We start from the raw sequence: 23,264 nt of genomic DNA, 5'->3' as shown, positions 1-23,264 counted from the left end.
AGAAGTAGAATTTACAGTTTTAGCTATATGAAGTTTGCACAAAACTAAATATTGATCTGAGATATCATCGCTTGGCTGAATAATTTCACATTTCAAATGTGAAAAGGGTCCATAAGATCGCTTCTTACAAATGACGTTCACTCCGACTATTGGATATTTTTGTTGAGGGAGTGTGACTTCTTGCCCATAGAAATCCACTGCAAGTTCAATACACAGATGAAGAAAAGTAACCTAGCATTTACTATTAAATAAATTGTTTCTCTAGCATTGTAAACACTTGTTTCCTGATTTTTTTTATTTATTATTACATCATTCAGAATGACTTATGAAACACTACATCTTTGATAATAGATGAACCAATAGCAGTTTTGAGCACAATTAATTAAAATGCATTTAAACCAAACATTTACACATCTTTAATTTCTAAATAGTTTTGTGTAGACCAAACTTGTGCATTTTGCAGATGAAACAAATCGAAGGAAAAAAGGATACGGTCTCTGATATACTTTGGCATGTACAACATCTCAACCTTGTAATAACAACAAACTATTTTATAACAACACATTCAATATTAACATCAGTTTGACATCACCTACACTGGATTTAAAACTGCTCTTAATCCTCACTTCAAATGGCATAATGAGGTTGATTTACAAAGACTTATGAAACAAGGACTTCTAGTGGCTCACTTCTCCTTTCATGTGTGTGCTTTTATATTGCTAATTAACAATATAACTGGTATTTAAAAAAATATTCAGAGAAGATGCCATTCTAATATTGAAGGATCTTCTCACTCCCTGTGAAACCTATATACTGATCGGTCCAATCTAAAACAATCCAATCAATTTGAGAAACCTGAATATCACAAATTAGTGTCCATGTCACCAATTCTGATTCTACAGCCACTGAATAAGTAGTACAAGTGCTACCATGTGCTAAATAATCACTGAATGCAGTGATTAAACAACATTATAAAATATATACAGAAAATGTCAACTAACAGTACTCCTATAGTAACTCACTTCTTCGCATAATGGGTTTTCGGAAGAAAAACTGAAGATTATACTAGACATGACTGCAGAAATTATATTGGTTTGAAAGTGTGTCCAAAACACTGGACAACACGTTGAAAAATTGCATCAATTCAGTCAACAGTACTTGAGTGAGTCTGTCATACCAGCAGCTCAAAGGGGGCCCTTATTAATAAATGAACATATATTGGCAGATCAGAAATAGAACAAATGCTCTAAGCCACATATATTGTTGATTGAGATTGATGATTCCATGGGATAAGTATGCAGAATTTGAGTTCAAACTAGAGTATGTTCATTATGTTCATAATTTTTCTTGTAAAACCGACTGTTGTCAGTCTGATACTCCACTTTTGGAGCGTTTGCCATGTAATGAAATTCCCAAGGACACAGCATGCCCGTTGCAAGTGGCATCTGCTGAATTCTGCCCCTCCTCTAGTTCAGGAAGTGACTCCTCCATCTCCTTCATATGGGCCATGGCCCGGTCAATGGTTGCTGTGGTGACTAGGTTAAAGTCATGCAGATTGACCAGGTGAAGCAGAAAGTTCCGACACAAATTTCTGCGAATGATGTATGGCCCATAGTTCTCCACAAACAGCATGCTCGCCTGACTCATCTGATTATCACAAATGAATCTGGAGAAAGGAGAGATAGCAAGATAAGGACATCACCAATATTCCACCAATGTTGGATGTTTTTGTAAGTCTACAGCTGTGGCCAAAAGTTTTGAGAATGACACAAATATTAATAAAGTCTGCTATGTTATACTGAAGTATAATTACAAGATTTTCATAACTGTAAAAGGCTTTTTTGACAATTACATGAAGTTTATGTAAAGACTCAATATTTGTAGTGTTAACTCTGCTTTTTCAAGACCTCTGCAACCTGCCCTGACATGCGGTCAATCAATTTCTGGGCCACATACTGACTGATGGCAGCCCATTCTTGCATAATCAATGCTTGGAGTTTGTCAGGATTTGTGGGTTTTTGTTTGTCCACCCACCTGAGGATTGACCACAAGTTCTTAATGGGATTCAGGTCTGGCGAATTTCCTGGCCATGGACCCAAAACTTTGTTGTTTTGTTCCTCAAGCCACTTTATCACTTTTGCCTTATGGCAAGGTGCTCCATCATGCTGGAAAAGGCATTGTTCATCACCAAACTGTTCTTAAATGGTTGGAAGTTGCTGCTCTCAGAGGATGTTTTGTAAAATTCTTCATTCATGGCTGTGAGTGAGCGCACTCCCTTGGCCAAGAAGCAACCCCACACACAAATGGTCTCAGGATGCTTTACTGTTGGCATGACAAAGGACTGATGGTAGCGCTCAACTTTTCTTCTGTAGACCAGTTTTTTTTCCAGATGCCCCAAACAATAGGAAAGGGGATTCATCAGAGAAAATTACTTCACCCCAGTCCACAGTCCAATCCCTGTACTTTTGAAGAATATTAAGTGTGTCCCTCACATTTTTTTGTTTAAGAATTAGCTTCTTTGCTGCCCTTCTTGACACCAGACCATCCTCCAAAAGTTGTTCGGGGTTACGTTTATTTTCATGGCAAATTGCAATTCATCTAATCATTCTTTATAGCATTCTGGACTATATGCAAATTGCCTTCATATAAAGCAGACTTAATGAAAATTTATATTTGTGTAACTCTCAAAACTTCTGGCCACGGCTGTATGATAAATGTTCTAATAATACAATTAACATGAGCAAAAGACAAACAACAAGAATGCATTTTTACCCATTCTTCATAACGTGAAGATTCCACAACTTCATTACTTCTTTTTCTCCTTCATTGACATCTGTGAATTCTTCAATTTGCTTCAGTCAAAACAAAACGTACTGATCATGACGCATGAACTGAATAGTTTCAGTCAGACTCATAATACATAAAAGAGTGTAAACTGTTGGATTCAAATGCAAATAAATATCAATTACTATCTTGTTGACTAACCGTGGTGGTTTTTTCTCTGAGCCACTCTGGATCCTTCTCATCCTCACTGTCAACTTCCATCTCCTGTGGACGGAGGGGCATGCAGCTGTCGCTGTGGAAATACAGGCGATTATGTCCGCTAACATAAGTCCGCTGCTGCTCTGGCTCACCGTCCTCAGACTCCAAAAATTCAGACAGGCTTGGCTTTGTTCGTTTTGGCCTAAGTTGAAAGTGAGAGATTATTAAACATCCATGATTAACATTTCTGGCATCACAACCATATATAAAACAGGAGTATTCTGCATTTATCTGTATTATACTTTTAGGACTTGCACCACATACATGATTTAGTCAGCAAAAAGAACACTTGTGACTGATGCAAAACCATATAGATTATGCTTAATATGCCAACAATAAGTTAGGTCATGTAAATGTTTTTTCAAGTAAAACTGATAATGGTTTAAGTAAAACCCAATTCGAAGACTTAAGCACATAACCCCATTTTGTTCTTCATAAAAATCTTTACAGGGATTCTGGCAGCTTATTCGATATGCACATCCTGTATTTATTTTGACATCAAAACCCTGGGGTTTGAATTCAAAATAATTAGAAATCATGGCCATACTTTTTTTTATGGATAAATCATTTATAATAAAAGCTGCAACATTACATTATTAATTGAGAAATGTGCATTTTGATTTAATGTTGGGTTTACACATAAAACTAAAATCAATCAAAATGTCCCTCTAGTCAACAATAATAGCATTTTTCCTAAAACACAGACACATTGAGACCCGTTTCATACCGACAAACAAGTATATGAGTGACAGCTGTCCTCTTAACAGGGCCATTGCGGCTAAAGGCAAAGCCAGGCTGGCTGTGGATATCTTGTGGATTGCCAACATATGAGCCATCATAGCACTCATTTATGGACACATCTATCCGAGCACCTTTAGGATGAGGCTGGAATACATAGAATTCAAGAACAACAGTTATAGCAGAAATAACTCAGCTTTTTACACTCATTACCGTTTTTCTCATTCATGCGTGTTGCTTTACTCTAATGTATCAATAACTTATAATACTGCATACAGATAAATGGATATATTTACATACCAAGATAAAAATCTCCATGCATAAACACTTTATATCGTTACCACAATATATACTGTATCATCCTACCACACAGCCCCATGTATAACTATATAAATAATTTTTTACCTAATTAATTGATTCTATTCATCTGTTGAAATTAAACAGGCAGATATTTATAAATGTGTCCTACTGTGCTCACCACATAGTTAAATATGAATCTGCTGTGGGAGAGTTTGAGGTGTTTCAGCAGGCTGTAGAGTTTACGGCAGTTGAGTGTGCACCAGGGACAGTGCAGGTCGTCTCTGGCCTCTGTCTGCTGACGAGTGTTATTGTTGTACAGAAACTGTGGACAAACAGAAATACCAGCATGTTGCATAAAGTTCTGGAAATTTGTTTTTACACTGCAGTATGAGTAAATTGTGTTTTCGATGATGTAGTATGCAAGTGACTTTAAATAGTGCAATATACATATATGTCCTATAATAAAGAGTTCATAATTGCTACCTGATAAAAGATGCGTAGCTTTTGTAAGGGTTCACAGAGCGACTGCTCTCTCCTGGGCTGTATGCTGGTGCTCACTAAATCCTTCACCACTAAAAGAATAAAATGATTAACAGCCTTAAACAGACATTACAGAATCAGAAACTTCATAAAATCTAAACAGACCAAGCAGGCCATGATTGCTAACAAATTTAAACCGATGCTAGTTTGCTTCCTTACCAACAGGTGCATTTCGGAGAGTGCTGGTTCTGTTCTCTGTGGTGCTGGTGTCAGAACTGCGAGTGGAGAGAGGTTTGGCCACAGGGGCCGTTGAAGAGTCACCTGTCCAGCGAAGAGTGAACTGCAAAGTGGGTCCCTGAGAGAAGGTCTCAAAAGGGGGCAGCCTCTTCAAAATACAAGAATCAAAAGTTAAGATCTACATTGCCACTTAATGAAATCATACATCTACTACAATTTGGAAAATAAAGTAATATTTTTAAAAGCTAGCTTTTTTTAAATAAAAATGTAGGACTACATTTGACTGCCAAACAACACCCCACTGGCTTTGTTTAGTGCTTAACAGGAAAGTCAGCAGCTTATTTCCGCCACATAACCAACCTTTCCATCCAGTATAGTCTCCCATGTGGCCCTCTTCTTGCTGATTGGACAGTCTTCAATCTGTTGCATGGAAACCTCATACTCTCCATCCAGCAGCTGCAGCCGTCTGAAGGACAATCATTATAAAGCTATACTGTGCAGTTTTTCCATCACATAAGGAATTTTTCTGGGACCTCTAAGTAAAATGAAGCCTTCTGAAAGCACTGCTATTACTAACCTGTTTTTATCGAAAACAGTCATCTGAGCAACAAATGTTTCTGGGGTCTCTCCGTTACCTCTGTGGGATAAGTTTCTCCTCTTTCTGGATGGTAGTTCCTCTTTCACATCTATAAATAAAAGCATTAGGACTGTTCTGCTCCATTTTAGCATTTGTCTGGCATTTGTGAGGCTGAGGCTACAACAACTGCGGAAGGCAGTGCTCAATTAACTGTATTGACTATATTTGAAAATGTAGGGTGCTGACTTTAATTGCTCTTCACATCATCATGGACAGACGACAGAAAAGGTTCGATTTCAGTCAGTCACACCATCAGAATTTCTGAAAAAACATGATACTTCTTAAATCGTCATCTATCTCCTTGATATATGGATATTAAGGGTTAGTTCACCCAAAACTTGAAATGCTGTCTTAGCTTTAACACCCATGTTGATCCAACCTGTATGATATTCCTTATTCTGTGATACACAATATTTTAAAGAATATGTTTTTCTTTTTTTAAAGAACAAGTTACATTAAGGGTCTTTTACTGCTTTACTGGGACAGGACAGTAAAGAGATGACAGGAAAGCATTGGGTGGAGAAAGGGGACCAGGATCGACAAAGGACCTCAAGACAGGAAGCGTACTCAGGTCACCGTGAGCACAGTTGCGCTGTATGTCAACGCACTAACCACGAGGCTATCAGCGTTGACTAAAGAACAGTTTTGTGCTCATAATGTAAGTTAGTAGGGTTCAAAGAACACTGGACCCCATTGACTTTAATTGTAGGGACCAAAAGAAAATTGTACAGGTTTGGAAAAGCATGACAATGAGTAAATAATGACACCATTTTCATTTCTGGGTGAACTTTCTTTAACCTAACACACTAAAGCCATAAAACAAATGAGGATGAAGTCTGCAGAGCCTTTACACAGCATTTAACACTTGAAGTTGATGTTAACAGATGTCACACACTGTGTACATACACTCACCAAAATTCTCATCTGCCTCATAGTTGATGAAGCCATTGGGGTCTCTTTTCCCTGCGTGAGACACTCTGAAGAGAAGAGAATAGGATTTGACCATGTGACTGTTACTGGCCTCAAACTCATTGCTGGACACCAGCAGGGAAGGGAAGGCACCAGACTTGGTCTGGCTGAGATTTGGGTTCAAAGGCACCAGCTTTTTCCCCGTAGGCACTTGCTTTATAGGGCAGCTGACATCCTAAGGGAGCAGAATGACCATCATAACAAAAAAAGAGAGATATTTAAAGCAGCATATATAAACATTTACTTACATTTACATTAACCCAAAATAACACATTGTTATGAAATAAAATGAAAGAGGAGCTCACCTTACGCTTTTTATGACAGACTTTGACGAGTAGCACCTCAAGTGAAACTGAGTTTTGATCATTTTCTGAGTTTTGACATGGTGTATCTGTTTAAAGAACAAAATTATATCAGAACTCTAAAATAATGGTAAGATATAGATATGATCATTCAGACGTTCATTAGTGCTGTACACTTTAGGCAAATTTAGATTTCAAAAATCTCACCACTTTTGTGAAAAAATCCAGTGAATGTCAGTTGCAGATGTGAAGTTAAACTGAAATCACATATGAAATATTACTAAAAAAAAATCACTATTTAGAACCAAATGATCCTTTCACAATTTTGTATAACACAACTGAAAACTACTCAGTTACTCACTTTAAAACACAGTCAGTCTTAAAACAGTGGGCCAAAGCCTTCTCTATCTCACAATTTAATAGACTACACAACGTTTGGCCAGATTTTTTGCTCAACTTTGCTGACTAGAAGTGTCAACACCAGTTGCCAAAAATCAGAACCACTCTGCAAATTTAGGGAAACTGGAGTTGACAAATTGCACAGGAAATTGCATAATATGTGATGGGCACAGACTTATTTAGCTTAAGACTATGATACAATTCAGATGGAGGATACAATGCCCAGTTTTTCCTCTGTAACCATTTATAAAGGTGGCAAGTGTATACGGCCTATTGCTTGAAAATCTATTCAGATAAATAAAAGTTGTGTAATGTATTACAACCTTTAGGATCATATCTGTGTAAGAACAAAGTGTGCAAAACATCTGTTGAAGACCATTACCTCTGAGACACAGGCTCTCCTTTCATTCCCTCCACATTGGACAGCAAATCATCCACTTTAAATGTTTTCCTGAAGAAAAACGCCAGTTTATTTAATGAACACATTGTAAGCAAAGCAAAGCAAAGCAGATTTTCAGATATCTATTATTAGAACATAGAGACGACCTACCTTGTGGCATTTGTTCGTGAGTTTCTATGAGACATGAAGTTGAGGGTCCTATGAAGTAATATCGGCTGTGAAAGAGAAAGAAAGTGGTAAAAAACAAGTACAACCAGACCAGATGTTAATATAAATTTGATGTTATGCCTTTTGATTAATTTATAAAGGTATACTTACAGCTATTAGGTTCCTTGTTCGTAGGAATCTGTATATTTGAGTAGGCTCTGAAGACAAAATGCATAATAATTAACAAAAACATACTATTTTAAAGCTTCAAAGTCAAAGCAACTTCTGTATGTGGCTTTTAAACCCTTCATGAACAATAAACTAAAGGGTTTTAAGTAACTGTCTGCAAAATTAGTATTACTTAGAGATACTGATGAAAAACAGCATTATTTTAAAAACAGCTATAAGGCATTACAAAGCTATTAAATCCAAGGATCCACATATCTAACAGCAGTAATAGCAGAACAAAAAACTTTATCATGATAAAGATTTGTGACAGATGTAAGTGTGTTGTTAAAATACTCTCCTAATGGAGATCAGTTTTACTTGGTGTGCGAAATGAGACAGACACAGACTCACTTTCAAAGGCCTGCAGGAAGAGCTCATGGTCGGCCTGCAGCTGCTCCATCTTGGGCTTCTTTATGGAGCTCATGCCAGAGGATGGGTATACAGCACCATTCGCTTTACAGTTCATCACCTGAGCCGGGTATTTCTGAGGAGCCATTATGATCTAACAACTAACTGAAACGTCAGACCAAAACAACACCAGGCAAAATGAATATTTGCACAGTAATGACAGACAGCTGACTTCGCTCCTTCAACCAGCTCCCTACCATCACCTAAACATCAGATATCGGTGGTCACCGGTCTCTGTGACTAATACATGACTCATATGAATAAAACATATGAGTTGTAAATATGTTATAAATGTACGTCCTCAGTCTGCTCACTGACCCTCAAACGATGAAAATAAACACGTTAGTATGCGGTTCTTCACAACGACGAAAACACAGTTAAACGGCAACTGGTTCTCCATCCGTACAGGCCGTTCACGTACTGGTTTAGATAAACGTTGTGTTTTTTTTTTTATATCTGTTATTTGCGCCCGAAATTGCGTTTATTTTGTATGGGAGAAATCAACCAAGTGATGTATATCGATATTACTTGTATCGCCCGAGTGATTGAGAGAAGTGCCATGAGAACCCGCCCATGTCAATGTTGTGCAGCCAATCGGAGACGTCGTCTGGTGACATCGAGGTTTTCTATTGGCTTTACTTGCCTTGATAGACGCGACATTAAGATTGGTAGAGGAGACAAATTGCCGCCAAGAATGTTTTGATTCTGGGAGAGAACGCGGGGAAGAAAAGCACATAACTCGGGCTGTTTACTTATCTATTGCAAATTATTATTTCAAATAAAAATAGCAATGAAAGAATGTACCGAAATGATATTTGTGTTCGACATTTCAATCGAATTATACAATGAAAACTGTTGAAAGCTGTTGGCTCTCGGCCACTCCACAAAGCTTTTTCGATATTCAGGAAAACATACATAATTTAAACATTCTAAATTATGAAGTTCTCCTAAAATTAAGAGCTTTAAAAATAAAAACAATAAAAACCGAGGATCCATCAATCGAGTGCAGAATTCCCGTCGGAGGTTTTTCTGATGAGCAACCGGATGTAGACCACATGACAACTTTCCGTCCCCACGTGTGTAGGGATGTGAAGACAGTCAAGGTTTCGTTCTTCCACTAAAACTGCGAAAATCTTACACCTTTATCTGAAGATTTACCTTACACTCTTTAGAAATGGCTGACATTGTGCAACAACGATTAGAGGAGAGAATACCAGCGCTTGAACAGTTGGAAAGAGTGGGTCTGTTCACCAATAAAGAAGTCAAGTGAGTATTACTGCACACACAATCACAACAGATAAAAACAAGCGGTTCTACTCTGAAACAGACAGATTCCTCAAACAAGGCTTTTGTTTCAGGTCTATGTTAAAAAGATCTACTGCTCTGGAGTACAAGCTGCACCGAACAGTTCAGAGTAAAGACGATTTTATTACATACATACAGGTCTGTATTGACACAAGGCTGTTTAATATATTTTGTTTTCAAATTACCTTTCTAACCCGTTCCAAGATCCTAATAGCGTATAACATGAGACGTGTAATTGGGTGTTTTTGTTTCTGTTCTTCATCAGTATGAAATAAACGTCCTAGAGCTTATCAAAAAGAGGAGAGCAGTGAGTAGAGCTTTTGTTTATTTCTTTTTTAATTATATTTTTAGTCATGGGTAATCCTGACATTGTGGAATGGTAAAAGTGAATATATGCCTTTGAACTGTACTGTTATGTTTACAGAGAGTTGGTTACCATTTTAAACGGGAGGAAATTGAGTATCCCATCATTCATCGCATAAACCATGTTTTCAGAAGGGCTACAACAAAATGGCAGGTTGGACAATATGCAAAAAACAAAACAAAAACAATAACCTTGCTTTAGATGTTGTAATTTGTTGTACATTTTTTTCCTTGCTTCAAATCAATGCTCTTTCTGTAGGAGGATGTGCAGCTCTGGCTTTCACATGTTGCCTTTAATAAAAAATGGGTATGTGATTTTGTTAATAACACTTTTTGTTATAAAGTGCCTGTGCTTTTCTTATGGTTATGTTAATTATTTAATTCTGTTCTCATCATCTTTTTATTAGGGCACAAAGACTCAGCTCAGCAAGGTGTTGTCATCAATGTTAGCTATCCATCCTGACAAACCAGGTAAGCTTTTATTTAAAAAAGAAAATAAATTTAGTTTTAGTTGGCTTGCCTAAAATCTTTATTGTTCTATAAAGTATTCATATTCATTTGGTTTAGATGTGTAAGATATTTCAAAGCCGATGGCCTGCCACAAATAAAGTAATATTATAATACTTGCAGCTTTGTGGATAATGGCTGCTAAGTGCGAGATGGAGGACAGAAACTCTTCAGAGAGTGCCCGACATCTCTTCCTCCGTGCCTTGCGCTTTCATCCTGAGAATAAAAAACTCTATCAGGAGGTGAGGAGACACTGGCATCTCTTTGAATTGGCTTGTAACAACTAATAAAACATTTCATTATAAAAGGTCCATAATTTGTCTGTGCATAGTATTTCCGGATGGAGCTCATGCATGCTGAGAAACTGAGGAAACAGCAGCAGGAGTTGGAACAAGCTAAAATAGATGTGGTAGGTTTATAGGTGTATATCTGAGCCCTTTCTTGGGTAAATAAAATGCTAATTAAAAAGCAAGTAACAAAACATGTTTTCTCAAATTAGGGGGAATATAATTTTTCTCCGGAAATCTTGAGTGGGAAACTTGCTGAGGTGGTGTACAGGGATGCTGCACAAAAAATTAAAGGTCAGCTAAATTTCCACATAACTGTTTAACTCAACAGGTTGTATTAGCTGACTGCTGTAAATTTATCCGTCTTGTCTTATCAGGGGCTGAATTCATCTTGTCGCTGCTACAGATTGCTGCTATCTTTGACTTCACAAAGGAGCTACAGGACACCATCCTCCAAGAGTACAGAGTCTTTTCCCTACCACTTCTGAGATCAGACAATTTACGCAAACACGTGTCTTGCTGTGTTTTTTTTTTTTTAGTTTTAAGTTGATCACATTAAAGGGATAGTTCACCCAAAAATGAAAATTATGTCATTTATTATTCACCCTCATGTTGTTTCAAACCCGTAAGAATTGTGTTCATCAACACAAATTAAGATATTTTTAATGAAATCAGAGAGCTTTCTGACCCTGTATAGATGGCAACGGAACTACACACGTTCAAGGCCCAGAAAGGTAGTAAGGACATCGTTAAATAGTCCATGTGACATCAGTGGTTTAACAGTAATTTTATAGAGCTACTAGAATACTTTTTGTGTTCAAAGGAAACAGAAATAACGACTTTATTCAACGATTCTCCTTTTCCATGGCATCATCTTCCCCCATTCACGAGAGTACCACTAGACACGTGTGGTGCTGATGACATAGAAAACGCATGCGCTGCGTGAGAGTTGTGGTACTCTCGTGAATGGCAGTGAGAATTTAATTTCAGAGTGAACTATCCATTTAGTTAGAGGTTGACTGATTTATAATTTTTGCTGAATAAAAATGCTGTCGGACTTATTGTAAATGAACAGATAAATGCTGAAACTAGTATTGGAGAAAATCCATTTACAGGAAGTCCTTAAAAGGTGATGTTTAAATACTGTTTGTTTCAGACTGCAGAGTCAGTATGTCGATGACTGCATGATGTGGGATTTCATGGCTAAGCGTGAGCTGGATGCTGCTGGGGCTCCAGAGCTCCAGTCTGCGAAAGGAAGAGCTTCTGATACAGACCGTAGAGAAGAACGCTGCTGTGTTGTTTATGAAGAGGCTTTTAAGAGCCTTAATACAGGTATCATGATGTAACACTAGAATTCAGCGGTGGAATATGAGTGGATTCTCATGGTTTTAGCAGTGTGTTATTTGCCTACTTATGTGTTATTTATTATTGTAGAGGCCATGTGGACATGTTATGTCACATTCTGTCTTGAGAGATATAAGCGGAAGACAAATGTCAGTGAACTCAAGGAAAAGGTAATAAAACTGTTTTTTTCTTTTCTTCTTCATAATGTGTTTCAGTGTTCATGATAATCTTGATCAGATTAACATGGACTTGCTGTATTTGGGAAGTTTGATTTATTATATTAAACCATTTTTACATTTCTGATTATTATTATTTAATTTATTTTTTGGACATATTATGCCTGTTCACTTTTTCAGAGAAAGGAACGATTACTCCGAGTCTTACAGAGTGCTCACGATGCCAAGCTTTTGCAAGAGTCATTCTACAAGAACTGGGTAATGTTCACTCTTAGCATTGGAATCTGTCACAAAACCTCCTGCTTACACACCTTGTGCAGAACTTGATGCTGCTGCAGGTATAATGTAGGCCAATTTCTATTTCCTCAACAACAAAAAAAACAGGTACAGGTCCTGCTGTCGTCAGGGGATACAGTGTCTGCTGCCCAGATCGCCATTACAGCCACCCAGTGCTTCAGCCAATCAGTTGAGATGTGGAGCTTCAGCCTCCAGACATTGGTCCAGCTGGAGAGTGCAGAGGCGGGACATCTATTCCAGGAAGCCCTGAAACATGTGAATCCCAAGGTAGCGGTTGTGCCACAGCTGCATCTAAGTGGGACATCTAACAGCAGATTTTTCCCTAATTAGTCCACTTGAACAAATTAACTTCTTCTGAATGCTTTTCCTTTAAAAAAATTAAATAACAATTGAATAAAAGTACTATAGTTACATTAAGGCTTTTAATGGCTTTTATCCAAAGTGACTTAACATTGCTTCTAAAACAGTTTATCAGTAAATGCGTGCCCTGGGAATTAAACTCCAGACCTTGGTGTTGCCAACATCATGCTCTACTGTTAAGCGATAAGAGTCATCCTCTGCTAGTCTAACTCTGCTCTGTCCTCAGCACTCTTTCATAAACCAACTAGTGAGAAATGTAGTTGTAGTTCCATAACCCTGCATAGAGGCTGGTTTCCAACCACATGGGAACATAATGATATAGAGTGATATCAGCATGCACAGTTATCCTGTTTCATTTCTCAGTCTTTCTTTATATCTTTGTATTTTTTGTTTATTTGTTTTTTCCCCAAACAATATGGTCAGTTTAACCCATTACTAATGAAATGTAACATGATGAGGTCCAAAATCCTTGTAGCAGTAGTGCAAATGCTCTTATTTTCATGAATTGTATTATCAGAAGCCTAAACCAAATGATATATTTAATAATCGGTCAATAATATGTTCTACAGGAAAGTCTTCCATTATGGCAGCTGCAGGCTGATTGGTGCATGATCTCACAGAGACCAGAGGACACGGAGACCTTTTTTCAGGTGGGACATTACTTAAAAATATGTTTGCACTAAAACCCATCCAGGACAAGGTGATGATGGTGGATAAAAAGGCATTCAGATCATTTCTGATATGTTTTTATATTCCTGGTTCCTTAATGTTTAATTTGATTACATAAGTTTTAATTCTAATGTAGTCCACAGTGTTAATGTAATTAAATTGCTCCTGATCCTGTACTTGCAGAAAGGTCTTCGTTCCCTAGTACCTGCAGTGTCATCTGCCATGAAGGAAAAATACCTTGAATGGTCATATAAAACTGGTGGTTACAAAAGAGCTAGAAAAACATTCACAAGGTACAGATCAAATACAGCTGTGCTCTATGGTTCTCTTTCTTTCTGTATATACAGTGGGTCCTAAAATGCTGAAGCCACTAATACAAATATTTTATATTATTTTTACAAATATATTTTGCATTGTTCTAGTTTAAAACAGTTGTTTTAATTCCAAATCCGGAAATGTTATTTTCAGTTTTATTTTTAAATATTAGATTTTCAATGTGGTTTTAGACTTTTGGGACACTACTATATATAGAAATTGGGCATAAGCAATTTTAAAACAACCCCTTCTCTTGGATTTCAGCTTGCATGAACACAGACCCTTCACGAAGGCATTCTTCATGATGATGATAGAGATTGAGAAAGAGCAGGTAAAGGTGATGTAGCACCTGTCAGCCGTCTAAAATCTCTAGTAACCAGCAGACATGTATATAAACACATACAATGTATTACTGATTTGTATTATTCTCCCAGGAGACACCAAAGATGAGTAACCTGAGAGACTACTATGAGCGAGCGCTTCGTGAGTTCGGTTCCTCAGATGAAAGTGAGTGGTTCATTGCTTAAAGCCTTTGAAGTGGCAACTCTCATTCATACTTTATGTATATTTTACTAGTTAACCAAAATAATTTGATGTTTTAGATCTCTGGATGGACTATATCAAGGAAGAGTTGGGAAGACACGGAAACCCAGAGAACTGTGGGAAGCTCCACTGGAGGGCTGTTAAGACCCTGGAGGGTGAAAGTGTTGAACGTTTTACCACGCAGTACACACTTCTGCAGACCGGGCACATGTAAAAACAGCATAAATCTTCAGTGTTTTCTGTATTGTTCATATTTGGACCACAAACTGGCTTCAGTGATTTCTCTTTGAAAATCCCAATTCCCGTGTTGCAGGCTGGGAAAAATGAAGTTCAAACATGTTGATGCATAGACTTTTGTGCTTTTCTGTTCCAGTAATAAACATTTTATGACTTAAAATTGTCTTAATGTTAAAGAAATGCTTTACACTGTGTTTTAACAGAACCTGACTTGCATCAGCACACTAAACAAACAAACAAAAAAGTAATTTGCATCAATTTCAAATACTGTGACTTTTCTTTTGCATCATAAAGTTAGACATTAATTTTTGTTAACACAGAACAGGTGTAGTTTTCATTAGCAGTTTTTATTTGTTTTTGTTTTTTTGCACTATGAAAAAAGTTTCTAAGGAAACATGGTAAAAGTAAAAATATGAAACACAACAGTGCGTTAACTGATGTCACAGCTTTAACATGAAATAAAAGTTGTCATTTATACATAGTAATAGATAATACACTGATAACATTGTGGTGTTATCTACATCAGATATCTTTAGTGATTAAGGACACTTCAAGTTCTCTATCAAGTTGTAAAAAGAATTTAATCGCAGTCTCTCATTGACAATGGAGTTAAGAAATAAGCTGTATGAGATGTCATAGGCTAACAATAAATAAATGACATTATGCTTAGTCATTGGCAAGTTGAATGCTTTGTTAAAAGTAACCAAGACACACAAGCTGACTCCATTGACAATAACCGCAAACAGGTTGAAAAGCCTGCTGATCCAGTGGTTGTTTTGTGTTTGTTCGGCTGTAACCAAGGTTGTGTAAAGAACCATGGGCAGGGAGCATCTCTGAATCCTTTCATCTGTGATGGCCAACGACGACCTTGAAAATCCTTTACAGTACATGGTGGAAGAATATTTTTAATTAAGAGACACACCTATTTTGGTTTACCAGATTACACCGAATCACATCAGATCTGATAATACCGTAGGGAAATTTCAACAGAATTGGAAACTAATTAAGTTTAGTAAGTAATCAATTAGGTGAACTTCATACATTCTAAAATCCCTTTAAAATTATCTGAACATTGCTTGACATCAACATGGTTCCAGAATTTCAATTTCCTCTGACATCACTGATGTAGTCTTGCACACAAACAATGGCTGAAATTTTGTGTCAGTGCTTCCTTAGCAGAATGTAGGTGAAGAGGGCCACAAGTCCAGCAGAGAGCAGGCCAATGACACACTGGTGGATGGTTATAGCACTCTCCAGTGAGTGAATGCGTTCTTCCATGGCACTGGTGTGGATGTAATCATAGATTGAGGCCCCGATGCCCCACACCACCCAGACTGCATCCACCAAAGCCTTCATTGTGGGAGACACCATTCAGTGTGTGGCTGCTCCACAGTGTGGGATCCTCACAGCAGCCCTCACTCACCCCACTCCCACTAAGGGACAGAGAAGAGAATTGGTACAGCATGCCGAAAGCCTGAGGAGCACACAGTATATTGACAAAAGACAATAAAAGCTTAACCAGCATAACCTTTTTTATTATTATTATATATTAATTATTTTAGAAAAAAAACCCTGGGGGCATGGTCAAATTAAAATACACTCAAAATAAAGTAGCAACACTGTCTGGGTACAATGTACATACTTTATACATTTAATGTTCTATGCACCCTCTATTGTAATATTTCTTATTATAATATCTTGTCTGGTTCTACAACAAATTCTACAGCATGTAAAAGGGATAGGTCTCCAAAAATGAAATTTCGTCATAATCATTTAGTCACCGTCAAGTTGATCCAGACTATTTTCTTAATTCTGCAGAACATAGAAGACATAAATGTGTCAGTATTTATGTAAGCATTAATTAAGTTATGTATGCATTAGTTCAGTTATTATAATAATAATAATTATTATTATTATTAATTATGTATGCATTAGTTAAGTTATTATTATTATTATCATGTCCATACATTGGAAGTCTTTTTTTGGTCACCAACATTATTAAAATAAAATATCTTATTTTCTGTTCCACAAAAGAAAGCAAGTCATATGGTGTGGAACAATGACAAATATATATATATATATATATATATATATATATATATATATATATATATATATATATATATATATATATATATATATATATATATATATTTTGGTGAACTTTACCTTTAATTCCAAGTGAAAAGCATTTCACTGCCATCACACTGAGCATGTGACTAGATAAAGATCTGCTTGAACAGATGTGTGGTTGTACAATTATGCATCATAAAAGAACAACACTGAACGGATTCCTCACACTAAACTAAGGGCACTTTATGCCTGTCTACAGCTGATGACAAAGTCCTGTTTGACTCTTATTTTTATAAGAATTTGTAAAATTATGCAATATGTAATTTCTATTATTGGAACACATGACAACACAGAAGAAAAAGTGTGCAGGCATCTTCAATATCCCACTAATAACTTGTATTAATCAAAATGGAAAATAATCAAAACAATGTAGGCGTTTGTATGGAGAATTATTAACAGGACGCTCTGGGGCTTCCATACAACTGAAAGAGATGCTGTTTTATATTATAACGTATTTGCTTGTAATATTGTCGTTTCTTTTGTTAACTGCTTTTACCAGTCAGTCTGCCCACCTGACAGAACGACCCCAGATACGACTCACAGCCCCTAATGTTTACATGTTGTGAAAACAATTGAAAAGCCCGTACCACTGCCTACTCGATCACGAGGAACTGTACAACTTTGCACTGATTTACAGGCCTTCAGTGCTCAGCTCACTAGGCCCATTGTATATCTCCCTATGTGTATAAGCATCATCCGTGCTGAATAAAATGCACTATGTGTGAAATAGTATCAAACAGTTTTGAAAGAAGCTAGACCACAGCATTTAGGGAACGATGAGAGAGAGAGAGGCGTCAGAGATGAAAACAATCGTCAGCTGGCATCCTTGCTCAAACAAACAGCGTGATGAACAATGATGAACACTCACCAATGGATCACCGATGTTAGCTGAACAACGAATGCAACGTGGATGATCATTCGTACAGCTGAATATTTTGTGAAAATATACCGGGCCGTATGACAGAAATCCTCTGGCCCCGTCGCGAGCCTGAAGCGGCTGCCTTGATGACGACATTGTAAAGGGCGTGTCTTCCAATGACAAGCCAGTTTATTATATAAGCTTGTGTACAAAATGAAAAATCTCTTTAAATATAATTTGGGGGGAAAACAACATAGACAACGAAAAACGAAAAAAAAATTTTTACAAACACAATACTACTGGTAATTAATCTGGCTTTTAACATATTTTTGTTTATATGTTTTCATGCCCTGTTTATGTTTTGTTCTATATAGGTACGTAATACAGTTCTACAGTCGTGGAAAAAGTAGAACGATACGGATATTTACGAATGGTATATTAATGTCACCACAGGGTGCCGCTCCACACTGCACTGCAATCAAAGCCTTTAGAATGGGAATCCCAAATTATTGAAGAAAAAATCATACATTTACAGTATGTTGTTTAATGAGGGAATACTTTCAGATTTCAACTGACTAGGCTATAAAAAACAAAATTAAATTCAAAATTTAATGTTATTTTTTAAATTGTGTTGCACAGACATTAAACGATACTTTAGAGGCGACATAAATCTAATAATAATGGATTATTTTAATTATATATTACGTAAAGCACTAAACAAAACGTGTTAATACATTTAAATCTATTTAAAAATAAAACGTTTTAATAAATAAATAAATAATAATTATTATTATTGTTTATAAAATGCCACTAAATTAGTAAGTGCTTTGATACAACATAAAGAACATAGTTTATTATGACAGACAGGTCCAGTGCATTTCTCATCGGCTCTACAGGAGGACCTTGAAATAGCCTGGCTATGCAGTCATATCAAAGATCCAATTTTGGGAGGTCCCGAGCGCGGATACACACGTCCTACTACGATGAAGTATTGTCTTATGAATATTTATTAGGTCGAGTGACGTCTACCCGGTAGGTCAACCATCAGGCGGTTTAACTAAAGATTAAAAATTAATTAGGGTACGAGAATGGACACTTCTGGAGGGTTACTAAGCAACGTCAGCCTGGCTTAATTCATATTCATAAACTAAGCCTTCACCATAGTAAGGTTTTCCGATTCTAGTCCCAGACACAATTCATTTCGCATGTGATCGAAGGAACCAGTCGGTGGCGCTTCAGCGCAACATGTACAAATATGACATGTCTACAGCAGCCAGATGGATAATTCATTAATAACAAGCACATGGGGTCGCTCTGGCTAAAACAGCGCGCGTTACGTGGACAATTTCAAAAGGCTTGCGCATTAATGAGGCTCCGCCGCGTAATATTGACTTTTATCCCTTCGTCCACTTTTGCGCAAAAGGAGAGTGTTGTAAGCGGTCCCTGTGGATATACCGTGTCTTCATGAGGAGTTGAGCGCAGATAAGGGGGCGGGTGATGATCATGTGTTAAGAGTGGCTGCAACTTCTCACTACACGGCAACATTTTCCGTTCTTCTTCAGTCGATGCCCATTCTTTCTAAAGAAGCTCCAAGGAGGAAGGTTGCTGGACATGGTGAAAATGACAGGTAAAAAGTGAGACCCTGACGGATAGGCTCGCGCGCTCTTCACCGGACGCGTCGTGTCGTTATTAGCCTACTCGTGAAATAGGCACTGGGATGATCGCGTTTCCGAGATTTGCCGATGGTCTATTGCAAATGGCACAGATTAACACAGACTAACACACTTTTAACAGAAGATCACGCAGCCTGAAGCAGAATTCAGCAACAATTGATAGTGTGTCAGAGGCTGGGTCTTTGCGGGCAAGGTGAGTTATCCTTGTATTCAACTGGCCTACAAAGTCCCAGTTTTCGGCCCATGTGACCATCTCTGTCAGTTGAACGTGCTGAATGGAATGTGTGTGTATGTGTGTTATCTGTGTGTGTAGTGGAGTTTATCTCCAGTAGCCTATCGATAATGATGAAGAACTGCAACAGAACAATAAAATAAAATATAATTCTTAAAGATTATGTGATAATTGGATCATTACTCATCTTTTAAATTAGTTCTAAACACTTTTTTAAAACTTTCTTAAACCTTTCATTTTTATTTATGATTTAAATGTAGAATTATTTACGCACTTAAAATATTTGATATACGAAAAAAATTGATAAATGTATACGTAAATATAGCAAAACACACACACACACACACACATATATATAGTAGAAATCTTTTGTCATCATTAGTTTTAAAGTAGGCCTATCTTTATTAAACTAAAGTTCGATGTGTAGTTGAAAGAAATAAAGAAAAATTAAATAGATTTGTACAAAAGATTATTACTGGTTTAGGCCTGTAATTATGTATTATGAATGTTTAAATGAAATATATAATACACTTTTGTTAAACATGTAGTTATGAGTGTTTTTCAGTATAAAACCTTGATACGTGTCATATTATTATTATTATTATTATTATATATTTTTATAATTTAGAGCTATTTGTTAGTATTGAGGTGGTATGTTACATTTATTTTTGTTTATAATCAAAATGTAGAAAATATAAAAATACAAACAAATAGGATTTAAAAAAAAAAATTTTTACTTAAAACATTACTCACAATAATGGCACATTTGTGTAACACTAAGACTTATTGTCATGAAGTAATTCAATTTAGTTTTTATTTAACTATAAAAAAAAAGTCAGGTTATCGAATGTCGGCAAGTAAGGTTTTGAGTTCAAAGACAACAAAAAGATATTAAAAAGCAAAAAGATAGACTTCATTTGTCACAGTTTCTGTGAAAATAAAAGTATGTCAGTTCTCAATATAGATTTTATTGTTTAGGGAGTGGCAGAGGCAGGTTACAGGCAGCTTTGTTAGTGTGATTTCTGCTGCCAAGCATGTCTGATACAGTTTGCCGTATTAAGCAGTTCTGAAAGTTTCCTGCCAATAGTTTCGAAAAGGATTTGTATATTGTTCTGATGCAGTCACACAACTTGACATTTGCAAATGTCTGTAATCATTGTAAAGTAACCTCTTCAAATGTCACACATGAAAAGCATGGAATTATAATGAATTGTATATTTAAAAGTTATTTTATTAGATGTTCCGAGATTAGTTCCTATTAAGATACCATAAAATATCTAATTTGCTATACTTCCCCATAAAGCAACTAATATAGGGATTAAACGCGTGAATTTAAATTTGAAATACCCATAATGCGGTCGTAATATACAGGTTAAAACATACATTTGCTTTACCAATTATTTTACAAAAATAAATTCATATTTACTTATTCTCACATTTACCAATGATTAGCAAGTCATTTTACCATTTTACCAGACCGTTTCACAGGAGTTTTAATCAAGCACCTGTGTTGACTTCTATTAATATTATAATATTTTATTTGCATAATTTGATTATAACAAGCAGGGCACGCAAAGTTTTGTACCGGGAAAAATTTGCCTGAATGATAAAGAAGTGTTTGTAATTTGAATGTTGCTGTAAACCTGCTGAAAACCGCTTTGTGTTCGGTTAAAAACGTAGTTTATCGTTTGAAATCATTTAGTCATTTAATGCATTCTAATAATAAGGGTCTGAACTTTTGCACTTGTTCTGGGAGAGGAGGCATTTTATAATCCAGACTAGACTGACTTTTAGACTTTAGTTTGAGTCTTTAGAACCATGGAATAAACCTTAAAAATTTCTCGAAAAGCAGGCAGAAAAAGAAACTGAATATGTCAGCAAGAAAAGTGAGGGACTTTTAGGGGCAGCTGTGTTATACTGACCCAGTCATAATGCCCCTAAAAATCCTTATTGCTCTTGCAATGCTCAGCGATTAACTGCTCTTAAATCAGTCCTAACATAACCGCTCCCACAGGATCTGTAATATAGTGATTAGAGCCAAAATGTGCTTTCCTTATGGACATCATCCTTTAGAGAAGAGTGTTTATAGAATCTGAGGTTTGTTATTACAATTAGTTACGTTTCAGGTACTAAAAATGTTTCCCATAAAATCCAGATCCAAATGCTTGTGATCTGTTGTGCATTCAAATCAGAAACTCTTAGGTCAAATATCTGTTTCTCTCATTCACAGTGCATTTTGACATCTTGGCATAGGGCCATCCGTTGTCTCCAAGGCAAGCAGCGAGGGGAATTTTTGATGTGAATGGGGAAATACCAGCGGCTTTGCTCAGAATATTTGTTCATTTCTAACCGATTGTTCTCCTGCTGTTAGTTTCATACAGGTAGAGAAAGAGAATGAGAATGGCAGGTAGAAAGTGGCGGCAGCGTAAGCGAAACAGAAATAGTGAAAGTAAAGGGTGGGAAAGAAAGAAAAGAGACAAGGCGGTATGGTTGGAGCAAGAGAAACAAAGCTAGCTGATGACTCAGGCTCATACGCTTCATATGTCGGGAGGGAGGGATGAGGAAGGGAGGGAGGGAGAAATGACTCATCAGAGCATGTGGAATCTCATATGGCTATCACAGGATCGAGGTTCTCGCTTCCTTCTCTCTGCTGCCTGCATGTTGATGACTCTGTCTGAAGTAAGTGAAGACTGCCTACTCTGTCTGTCTCCAGCAACAACCTGCGTCCACAGGGACAGCAAATTGCATTGCACAATGATCCTCGAGAGCTGCTGGCCTTTCAGAGTAACTGGCAAGAAAACACACAACTTTTGAACATCTACGAATAACCATACTGGATGGGCTGAAGTAGAACTGCATATGTTTTTACATACTATCTATGAATTGTAGAGCGATGCTCCCCTAAACACAGTGGTTTCAAAAAATATTTGGCCATAGAATGTATAAATGAATGTATGACAAAATTACCTTTTCTCTGAACTATTTCCACAGTTTTTGGATTGACAATTATAAGGAACTGCTGATAGAGTGATTGGCCACATCCAAGATCGTAAGCAGCTGACTTGTCGCCTCTGCCTCATCAGGCCTTTTCATAGTTCCAGAACTAATTGTGGAACCACCCACATTTGCCGATTTCAGTACCGGACTGCCTTTTTTGAGAACCAAATTAGCTTCTACTATGCTGCTAACCAGCACAACTGGTACTACCCGTGACGTATAAGTAGACATTGATTGACCAGACGTGTTCGAAAACAGCCTCACTCGCCATGATTTAAAACGCTGTGTAAACATACTGTAAACATTGTGTCAACTTATTTCCTAAGTATGATGAACAGCGATAGATGGACGGATGCTGAAGGGCAGGCACTTGTAGCACTGCCATTTGTCGATTGGAGATTCTTAGTCCTCCTTTTGGTTCTTTCGATCGCTTTATGTATACGTCGACATTCCACGTCTATTATTGTGAAACCCCACGAAACACAACAAAAACACAGCTCCTACCACAGCATCCTCCATCCTCCTGTTGTTAACGATGTTCTTCTTTATTTCCGTTGAACGCCGCGGACAAATTACGTCACTGTCAACCAGCTTACATCACTTCCTAGTACACACTGTCGGTGCGATTGCAACCCTTTAAATGGTACTGGGAAATAGTTTGTGCAAATTCAGGACCTTGC

The 23,264-nt window shown here is 37.0% G+C and overlaps 2 protein-coding genes and 1 long non-coding RNA gene across 3 annotated transcripts; 1 reads left to right on the top strand and 2 right to left on the bottom strand.

Moving 5' to 3' along the window:
• Nucleotides 1-267: 267 nt before the first annotated feature.
• On the bottom strand, nucleotides 268-8,855 carry LOC128015487 (polycomb protein suz12-B). The gene is made up of 17 exons (XM_052599349.1): nucleotides 8,606-8,855; nucleotides 8,231-8,392; nucleotides 7,823-7,869; nucleotides 7,655-7,719; nucleotides 7,487-7,555; nucleotides 6,913-6,962; nucleotides 6,709-6,794; nucleotides 6,347-6,578; nucleotides 5,375-5,483; nucleotides 5,158-5,263; nucleotides 4,780-4,945; nucleotides 4,564-4,652; nucleotides 4,259-4,402; nucleotides 3,770-3,927; nucleotides 2,986-3,184; nucleotides 2,773-2,852; nucleotides 268-1,666 (listed from the first exon to the last, which is right to left on the bottom strand). The coding sequence occupies exons 2-17, from the start codon at nucleotides 8,373-8,375 to the stop codon at nucleotides 1,366-1,368; spliced, it is 2,046 nt and encodes a 681-aa protein (XP_052455309.1). The 5' UTR covers nucleotides 8,376-8,392; nucleotides 8,606-8,855; the 3' UTR covers nucleotides 268-1,365.
• Nucleotides 8,856-8,999: 144 nt separating this feature from the next.
• LOC128015490 (U3 small nucleolar RNA-associated protein 6 homolog) lies at nucleotides 9,000-14,850 on the top strand. Its single transcript, XM_052599351.1, has 19 exons — nucleotides 9,000-9,553; nucleotides 9,646-9,730; nucleotides 9,858-9,899; nucleotides 10,017-10,109; nucleotides 10,215-10,262; nucleotides 10,363-10,426; nucleotides 10,586-10,704; nucleotides 10,794-10,871; nucleotides 10,962-11,043; nucleotides 11,127-11,208; nucleotides 11,906-12,081; nucleotides 12,184-12,263; nucleotides 12,450-12,527; nucleotides 12,654-12,833; nucleotides 13,496-13,576; nucleotides 13,779-13,888; nucleotides 14,175-14,241; nucleotides 14,345-14,417; nucleotides 14,513-14,850. The coding sequence occupies exons 1-19, from the start codon at nucleotides 9,462-9,464 to the stop codon at nucleotides 14,665-14,667; spliced, it is 1,785 nt and encodes a 594-aa protein (XP_052455311.1). The 5' UTR covers nucleotides 9,000-9,461; the 3' UTR covers nucleotides 14,668-14,850.
• Nucleotides 14,851-15,021: 171 nt separating this feature from the next.
• LOC128015491 (uncharacterized) lies at nucleotides 15,022-17,848 on the bottom strand. Its single transcript, XR_008183921.1, has 2 exons — nucleotides 17,692-17,848; nucleotides 15,022-16,123 (listed from the first exon to the last, which is right to left on the bottom strand). It is a non-coding gene; the product is annotated as an uncharacterized LOC128015491 (long non-coding RNA).
• Nucleotides 17,849-23,264: the final 5,416 nt, after the last annotated feature.

Source organism: Carassius gibelio, chromosome A6, assembly GCF_023724105.1.
Source record: "Carassius gibelio isolate Cgi1373 ecotype wild population from Czech Republic chromosome A6, carGib1.2-hapl.c, whole genome shotgun sequence".
Taxonomy (NCBI): domain Eukaryota; kingdom Metazoa; phylum Chordata; class Actinopteri; order Cypriniformes; family Cyprinidae; genus Carassius; species Carassius gibelio.
This window is presented reverse-complemented; position numbering and strand designations above follow the sequence as displayed.

Bases quoted from the DNA above. Each gene is read 5' to 3' on its own strand.
- LOC128015487 (XM_052599349.1), bottom strand. From the start codon at position 8,375: ATGGCTCCTCAGAAATACCCGGCTCAGGTGATGAACTGTAAAGCGAAT. The intron at 7,870-8,230 runs GTGAGTCTGTGT...TTTTGTCTTCAG, and splicing joins CTTCCTGCAGGCCTTTGAAA to AGCCTACTCAAATATACAGA. The intron at 6,579-6,708 runs GTGAGCTCCTCT...CTGCTCCCTTAG, and splicing joins TCTGTCATAAAAAGCGTAAG to GATGTCAGCTGCCCTATAAA.
- LOC128015490 (XM_052599351.1), top strand. From the start codon at position 9,462: ATGGCTGACATTGTGCAACAACGATTAGAGGAGAGAATACCAGCGCTT. The intron at 13,577-13,778 runs GTGGGACATTAC...CTGTACTTGCAG, and splicing joins ACACGGAGACCTTTTTTCAG to AAAGGTCTTCGTTCCCTAGT. The intron at 14,418-14,512 runs GTGAGTGGTTCA...TTGATGTTTTAG, and splicing joins GTTCGGTTCCTCAGATGAAA to ATCTCTGGATGGACTATATC.